At 56.1% G+C, this 8,387-nt stretch overlaps 3 protein-coding genes across 3 annotated transcripts; 2 read left to right on the top strand and 1 right to left on the bottom strand.

Annotated features, from left to right (window-relative positions):
- Positions 1 to 1,387: 1,387 nt before the first annotated feature.
- D7B24_003414 (uncharacterized protein) lies at positions 1,388 to 2,330 on the top strand (the record flags this gene model as incomplete). The annotated part of the gene is made up of 3 exons (XM_028637605.1): positions 1,388 to 1,582; positions 1,665 to 1,918; positions 2,045 to 2,330. 3 exons carry the CDS (start codon positions 1,388 to 1,390, stop codon positions 2,328 to 2,330), a joined length of 735 nt encoding a protein of 244 aa, XP_028490638.1.
- Positions 2,331 to 3,243: 913 nt separating this feature from the next.
- Positions 3,244 to 4,497, bottom strand: D7B24_003413 (uncharacterized protein; the record flags this gene model as incomplete). Its single annotated transcript, XM_028637604.1, has 1 exon — positions 3,244 to 4,497. One exon carries the CDS (start codon positions 4,495 to 4,497, stop codon positions 3,244 to 3,246), a length of 1,254 nt encoding a protein of 417 aa, XP_028490637.1.
- Positions 4,498 to 6,291: 1,794 nt separating this feature from the next.
- Positions 6,292 to 7,565, top strand: D7B24_003412 (uncharacterized protein; the record flags this gene model as incomplete). Its single annotated transcript, XM_028637603.1, has 2 exons — positions 6,292 to 6,552; positions 6,618 to 7,565. The coding sequence occupies 2 exons, from the start codon at positions 6,292 to 6,294 to the stop codon at positions 7,563 to 7,565; spliced, it is 1,209 nt and encodes a 402-aa protein (XP_028490636.1).
- Between the last annotated feature and the right edge of the window lie 822 nt (positions 7,566 to 8,387).

The following is an 8,387-nucleotide window of genomic DNA, read 5'->3' as shown; positions in this document are numbered from 1 at the left end:
CTCTTCGCTCGGTTGTCCTCTGCTTTATCTGCTGTGAGGATTCAATTATGAGTTCGGATAGCCACCTTAACCTTTCAGGTTCCTAGTTAGATGCCTCGGTAGGGGGGAGGGGATGGCGTGTGTTATTTTGGACCAGGCTGAGCCTCCACCATGTTGAGATGATGGGGTCGTTCTCGCGCCCTTTACTTACTCGTTTGGGTTTGGGGCTGGGTCACTGGCGCGGAATTGCTGTGACGCACGATTCAATTTTGGGGACAAGGCAGTGTGGTCTGGTGGCACTCAGGCTCAGCCCAATCTGTCTGTCGTGCGACGATGAGGAAGGGCGCGTCTGCCTCTCGGCTCGCGGGGATGGGAGAGGAGAGAGAGTGAGTGACAGAGAGGAGAGGGGCAGAGAGGGTGGTGGTCACCACAGGACGGCATCACCCGACAGATGAGCAGCTGACCGACTCGAACGTCGTGATGATCTCCATGGACTTGTCTGCGAATGCTGGGGCCCACGGCCACCACCCAATGACGCACGAGGAACCACCCCAAAACGGTCGCGAGAGGGTGGCAGAGATGACGCTTGAGTCTGGCAGCCCTGCATGCGTCTGCTTTGTGCCCCCCGTCTGCCTCTCGTCTGCCGGGACAGCACACCACCACATCACGGCCGCCCATGCCAGCCCTGTTCCCAGGCGCGAGCCGCTTCGAGGGAGGAGGGAGGGGGTCAGACGTCAGGCATAGGCGGATTCAGCCCACTCATGGGTCCGCGATGGCTTCTAGCGGGAGAGTCTACTGTAAGGACGATGTGACTTGTCGACACCGCCGGCACCCAGCTCGCTTGATGGCGGCGAATGGGAAGCTCGCCAAGCAGCCTGGACGTGCGGTTCGGACTTTGGGCAGCCCTACCCTGGACCCCTGAGCCTGTCCGGGACGACAAGGTAGCTAGCTCGAAGCTCCGATATTTCTCTTATTTGCTGCTGCGGCTGCTGGGAGCTTGGACAGCGTTTGCTACCCGTTTCTTTTTGTTTTTTGGGGCATGCCGAGCTTCAGCCTTCGACGCCACGGGCGTCTTGGGCGTCGTTTGGCCTGTTCAAAACATGTCGTGGTCGGCATGCCGGTGCCGGGGCCTGGTGTGTGGTCTGAGGTGTGAGGTGTGAGAGGTGTGAGGTGTAGGGATGGCCTTGGCTATCAAGCCCTGGGTACATTAAGAAGGCACCGTTGCGCCTCCTGCTTGATGAAGGTGAATGAAAAGGTTCCTGTCTATATGCATGTCTTGCTTCTCTCTCCCATCCACGCTGGCAGTTTCTCGTGACGTCCAGACCATCCAGTCATCGTCCTAGCCCTGACCCGATTTGCCAAGCCAACAAGTCGTCTCGAAGAAAGCAAAGACAAACCCACCGCCGTCATGTCTTCCGACAACCTAAAGGGCCTCAACACGAGGACGCATCCTCACGTTCCGTCCTGGTTCTTCATCGTTCAGCTCGTCGTCCTCGCCCTCGGCCTCGGCGTCTTCATCGCCTCCGCCTACAGCCTCTCCTTCTTCGACGGCTATGGCTACGCCGGCGCCTACTCTGGCTCACCGGGCTTCCTGCTCTTCGCCGTACGTCCCCTCCCGTTGTAGCTACCACCACCCAAAGCACAGGACTACATCATCGGGACCAGCGACTAACACCAGGTGACAGGCCCTCCTCATCTTCATCGTCGTCGGCAGCCACATTGTTCTCGAGCGCTTATTCTCCCAGTGGTACTTCCGCCTCGCCTTTGTCATCGGCTACGCCTTGACCATCATCTTCCTCCTCTCCGCCTGGGCCTGGGCCGCCAGCATTGCCAGGCTCTTCAACGGCGACGTGTGCGACGCCTTTGGCTGCTACAGCAATGACGGCAACGGCTACGGCAGCGCCATGGCCGCCGGTGCCGCCCTCGGCGCCTTTGCATGGTGAGCTCCCGCTCTTTCACCCCCCCGTCTTTCTTGTTCTCTTTCCTCTCCTGCTCTCTCTCCGAGCCTGCAGAGAGGCGACATGAGAACCACCCCATGACCGATCCGGCATGCTGACCGTTGCAGGGTCCTCCTGATCGTCCTCCTCGTCTTCTACATTCTCGCCTCGCTGAAGGAGGGCCGCGGCGAGGTTGCCCCCGCCGCGACCGCCGCCGACGCCGAGATGGGCCACGTCAACAAGGAGGCCCACCAGCCGTCCGTCGCGGCCCCGACGGAGCAGCTACCCCAGCAGCAGTACCAGGAGCAGCAGCCCTACCAGCAGCAGCCCTATGCCCCGCAGGACCAGACCCAGCAGTACGCCCCTCAGGAGCAATATCCTCCCCAGCAGCAGCAGCAGCAGCAGCAGCACTAAGCTGCCTGCTTCTCTGAGGCGCGGGGCGACTGCTTGGCGCCGAAGGTTCCGCCCTCTTGAATATGTCAAGCGGAAAGGGCGAAATGAGTCTTTCGGGTTGCCCTTATGCTGGAGAAGAATATGTGCGTAGAGGAGAGAGAGAGAGAGAGAGAGAGAGAGAGAGAACGGCTCGTTCTCGTTCCCAGATTTGCCTTGGTGCTGCTCTGCTTCAAATGGCGTACTACAAGATACCACTCGTGTTTACTCTGCTTGGGATACCCAGGTACTTTAATATTACCGTGATAACTCATGATTGACGTCTACCTTGCCCTTCTTGACTACGACCGAGAGCCGCCTCTATAGAATTTCCTTTTGCTGTCTCATTGCCACACCATTTACACTTGAGATCATCAGATGACTCTACTGGCTTATCTGCAATTGTCTTGTTTGAAGCAGCGAAGGCGTCTTGTTGATTTCTCATTCACCGGCAACTTGGTACTCACTGGAGTGATCAGTATGTGATTAAGCAGTGTTTTACGTTTTGGCTGGATCGAGTGATTCAGACGATATCACCACAAAGCACGCATCACAAGCAACTGTGATTCGCAGTTGTAGTGATCGCAAGTATCTGTGAACGGTCGCAGTCATGAACGGGTGCAGTTATGAACGGGTGCAGTTATGAACGGGTGCAGTTATGAGCGGGTGCAGTCATGAATGGATGCAGTCGTGAATGGGTGCAAAATTGGGTGTCTAGCAAAAAGTTCAACCTCCTCTGAAAACCATTCATTCAAGCCATTTCCCGCAGTCTCTCGCAGTCAAAGACCCAATGCAGGCCAAGCTCTCTCCTTTCCTCCTGGATCCCTCATCCCAATATCCCTCATCGGCAACGCTCCCTGGATCGCATCATGCCCTGTTCATCTTTCATCTGCCCCATCTAAAAGTCATCCTCGGGAGGCGGCAGCAGCAGATCATCGGGGTCGATGCGGAAGTCCGCAACAAGATCATCCCTAAGGCTCTCGGGCACTGCGTCCCACTCCTCCTCGCTGGCGCCCTGGGTCACGGCCCTCACCTTCCAAAAGTTGCGCTCGGCCTGTGCTTGGGCGAGATCCTCCGTCAGCCGGTTCACTCTGTTCTGGCGTCGCTGCCTTCCGCGCTTGGCAGACTCATTATTCTTCTTCTTGTTCCATTCCTTGACTTGCCTGTCAATATCCGCATTGGCCGTATCGATTTGCTCCTTCTCCCACTCGGCCATCTTAGAATGCTTGCGCCGGCGCGGCGGCCACGTCGGGGGATCATTGTAGGGAAGCACGTCGACCATCTTAGGGGCACGGCGCTTTTGGCCAGGCTCAAGCTTGTTCATTTTTCTCTTTCTGATCTTTTTGCCCCTTTCCGATGCATCGTCCCTCTCAGTGGCCACCGGGACCTTGTCCTTGTTGAGAATGGCGCGAATTTCGCTTTGTCGAGTGACACTATCAGCCTCGGGCACACTGTCACCCATGAGGCTCTCAAAGTATGTCGAGGAAGGCACGCTGAGGCTCATCTCCCGACTTTCCTCTGAGCAAAGATCCTTGGAAGTGTTCATCTGTGCTTGTGCTTCTGTCTGAACGAAGAGATCCAGTTCTGAAGGTTGGGGGTCGAAAGCCGGATTCAAGTGTAACGGATTGCTAACGGCGTTTTGGAAGGTGTTGTCGAGAGGGCTTGTAAAGGAAAGAGGGACGCTTCCAGCAGCTTGGTATGGCGTTCCTTGGGGCGCTCCGAAAGGTTGTGAGAGTCCGGTGTCGGGTCTTCCACAAGGGATGTTGCATGAGGCAGGTAAACCATGAGTTGAAGTCGAATATACACCAGGAGGCAAGAAGTTGTTGATATCAGCATGGCTGCCTGGGAAGAAGCTATGGTCAAAAGGGATATTTAGCCCGCTTGCGTCGCTGTAGAGGCTACCAAGCACCTGCTCGGGATACGTGATCGAAGCGGGCGGCCCAAGGGGGCTGTTTAGAAGGGCCATGGGCACCGGGGAGTTTGGCACCAGTTGACGGCCGCCCCCGGCAGGAGGAGGCATGTCGGAGGCCTTGGAGCTGCTTGAACTGGGTTGAGTAGGCTGGCCCCCGTAAGCTTCGATGCCGAGGGCGGTCACCATGAGCTCGCGTTCTTCATCGGTGAGGAGTCCGTCGGTTTCCCCTGGTTCCACCATCTTGAAAGACGACACTTGATAATGGATGTCTGTTAATGAATACCCAAAAGAAAGAATGTGTCACGAATATAGCGTGTGAAAGATGGAATATGGGTAATGTTTGATAGAGAAGGGTCTCTCACCTTTCGACGCAGCTTAAGACGTTGATGTGCGGAAGAGCAAGAAGTAAAGTCTCGTGAGTCGAAAAGGCAGTGATTCATGTCTAATAGGCATTGCTCCAGAGAAGACCTCTCCATGGGAAGGAAACGAAGCACTGGTGAGCCTTTAGAAAGGGGAAAGGACGACCGGATAGTCCAAGGCTTCTGCCTCGCCTACAGTTCAGGAAAGCGCGATACTATGAGAGCTGTTCCTTCTTACACTCCTAAGGATCTTACACACTGCCTCTGTCAGGCCATGCTTGGGCATTGCACGCAACGAGAGAAGCACGCGACCAAACCCTGGATCTATCTGAGCCTGCGCTGGCATGCATGGAGAGACTGCAGGCGAATGACGTCCAGCCCATGCTGTTTGGACTTGCAAGATGCACTGGAGCTCTAGACGCGGCGTGTCCTGACACGATGTTGGCATCTACGAGCAGCATTGCTGCACAGGTGTAGTGCAATGTGAGCTCGAGGTGAGCAAAAGGGATGGCCATGTTCATTCCACCCTCTGTGTTTGCTCACAGGACAAAAGTACCCAGCAAACGAATGCCCATCGCAAGACAGCTGAATAGCGACTGAATGTATTAAAGACGAAGTCTTGTCTTGTCAAGCTTTCACACGATTGACGCTCCACCGCATTGAAATTGACAGAACAAACTTTGTCCGACAATTGCCCGATGACAAGAAAGGTAGCCTTCAGGGCTCGTTGGAGGTATGCTCCGATAGAAAGAGTTCATAACGGGATTGGCCGAGGCTCAGACAAGACAAAACCAGACCAGCGCGTTCTGTGGATTCTCGTATTGGGTCGCCACGCGATTCTCCTGACACACTGATATCAGTCGTTCCATTCCCCACCCACCTTTCTCGCCTCGTTCGGCGAGGCACCAAATCTAGCTTGAGCTAGGATCGTAGGGAGATAGGCGATGTAGGCGGTCTTTGAGAGCGACCTCCAGTTTCCGAGGGCACCACCTGCATCATGCCTGAATCAGGAAGGCCAACAGGGGTCACCAATATGGATAGACATGACTCGTGCTAGTGGAAGACTGACAGTGTTGTCATGCGCGAGAGTCTCGGGTTCAATGCCACTTTGTGAGCACGAGCGCTCTGGCATGGACGAACAGCGCATGCTTTGAATGGTTCTCACGGTGGAGAGAGGAGAATAGGAAACCCGAAGCTGAGGGCGGAAAGGGGGCTGTCCATAATCCACTCCCAAAGGCAAGATCCTTGCGGAGCGACCCGATACTCTAACCATATCCATCTCAGCCAACAACCAAACGACCACTCACATACAAGCATTTCTTCACAAGCTCAACGCAATGAGTGAAAGCACGGACGGAGCGCTTGTAGCGCCCTTGGATCGCTATTTTTTTCACTGCTTTCTGCCCAGGGCGAAGAAGGTGGAGAACCCTGAAGCCGCGCATGATGCCGGAACCAGGGTCCCAGAAATGGCAGCCAAGCCCTTGCCCACGACCGGGGCTAATATAGTACATTAGTCCTATTTTCAAGTCCCAAATGCTGCTGCCTAGTGTGGGTCTGGGTCCTCGACCTCTGTCCACAGCGGGCGGTTAATAGGATGTGGCCTCGCCGCCGAGGACCCTATCGTGCCTGGCTCGTGTGTTTTGGAGGTCGACAACACTAGATCGCCACCGCAAAGATGCTCCCTGTGGTGCCTGTTAGGGTCGTCCGACTTGGAGCCTTGTGCGTCCTCATCACAGTGACCGTTTTGACAACGAGTTACCTGCTCCTGAACCGTCACCATGGCATCGACGACAAACTCGAATTGCTCGCCTTCACCGACAATGGCACCGCCTACGCCGTCCATGACACCCTGACCCCGTCCTGGACAACCGAACAACTCGTGCCACGATTCGCCTATGTCCAGTACGCAACGAACCTGGAGTATCTATGCAATGCGGTAAGGGCTGCGCCTGTCGACCCTATGCAGGGCAAGCGGACTGTTCTCATCTGACAATCGTGTAGCTCATTAACTTCACCCTGCTACGTCGTTATGGTGCCCAGCACGATCTCGTGCTCATCCACCCCGAGAAGTGGATGCAAGGGACCTCGAGACAGGCAAAGGCGATTCGCAATCTGAAAGAGGCGCATCCCGAGATCCAGCTTCGCCCCTTTGGCGTCCTCTCCACGACCAAGGGCGATTCCACATGGCGTGATAGTCTCACCAAGTTCCACGCCTTTGCTCTGACCGACTATACGCGCGTTCTCGCCTTCGACTCGGACACGCTCGTCCTCAACTCGATGGACCACTACTTCCTCGCGCCCCTCGCCGCCGTCGCCGTTCCACGTGCGTACTGGCTGACGACAGCCGCCTCTCCCCAAGACGAAAGTGAGGGTGAGCACGAGGAACAGGGCGGTGATAGTGGAAGCGGAAGCAGCATCAGCGGCAGCCCCAAACCAACGGCCAAGCCCAAGCCGAAGCCCAAGCAGGCCCCCTCGATCGCCCAGCAGGTCCTCGGATCGCACGTCATGCTCCTCGAGCCCGACACGAAGCGCTACGAGCGCATTGTCGACAATGCTGTCACGACGGGCGACTTTGACATGGAGGTCGTCAACCACCTCTTCGCCGACAACGCCATGATCCTGCCCCACCGCCGCCTCGCCCTGCTGACGGGCGAGTTCCGCCACGCGCCGGACGACCACGCCGCCTACCTCGCCCCCGACACGGAAGAGGAGTGGAATGCCATGGCCGAGGTCTCGCGCTCGTACCTCGTCCACTTTAGCGACTGGCCGTTGCCGAAGCCGTGGAAGTCGAGGACCCAGGCGCAGTGGGACGCCGCCCTGCCCGCGTGCGACGAGAACGAGCCGCCCCGGGATGACAGGCCAAAGTGTGCCGACAGAGTCATGTGGACGGGTTTCTACGACATGTACGATCAAATGAAGGGCGAGGTGTGCGGAGTGCTCACCTCGTAGAGTTGGGTGGGCGTGTTTTCTCGAGGTGTTGGTGTTTCATCTGGGTAGCATTTGAATCATGTATACATGGCGCAGCGGATCTTGGTTTTTCGATTTGAAAATAAAAAGTTATGATACATGAAACAAGACGGTTCTTGGTGACAGGCACAGCCATATTGACCTAGTAGTTCATGAGCTGCCGTGGACATAGTGATCATCATCTCATGACCGATGTCACAGCGAGGGCAGTGGCGGGCCCGCGGAAGCTTGACATACCGCCAACCCCGAGCCCAATAAAGGTGTGGTGGCTGGTCCAGGGGCCGGACCGATGCGTAAACATCAGCCTCGCAGGAAGGCGCTTGCTTGCTTGCAGCTTGGCCGTGTACACCAGCGTTTCTGGACAATATACATGGCCAGGCGCTATCATACCGTTGGATTCTTGGGGGCTAAAGCCGCGTGGAGCCCCCGCGGCTGTTCCGAACGCACGCCTCTACTACCGACGACAATGGTGCCATGGCCAATTCTACTCAGGCGTGTTCCGGCTTACCGAATTGGCAAGTCAAACGGGGACGAGACGTCCAACATGGCTGTAAACGGAAACATACTGATAAAGGCCGTATAATCAAACGTTACAGGCACCTCCGGCTGTTCGCAATCTGGTCCTTTGATAGTAGGTAGGCTGTGGCATGCAGTTCCAGAATTGTTCGAGTCAAATATGTCCTTCTTCGCTGTCGAGCAGGAGAGAGTCACAGTCACCTTGGCCAGGGAGCTTAGGATGACAGACATACACTTTGACCATTGCGAGTCGAACTCATAATAAATTACAACGCCTCATTATTGGTA

Source organism: Verticillium nonalfalfae (genome assembly GCF_003724135.2).
Source record: "Verticillium nonalfalfae strain VnAa140/NRRL 66861 chromosome Unknown scaffold_199, whole genome shotgun sequence".
Taxonomy (NCBI): Eukaryota; Fungi; Ascomycota; class Sordariomycetes; order Glomerellales; family Plectosphaerellaceae; genus Verticillium; species Verticillium nonalfalfae.
This window is presented reverse-complemented; position numbering and strand designations above follow the sequence as displayed.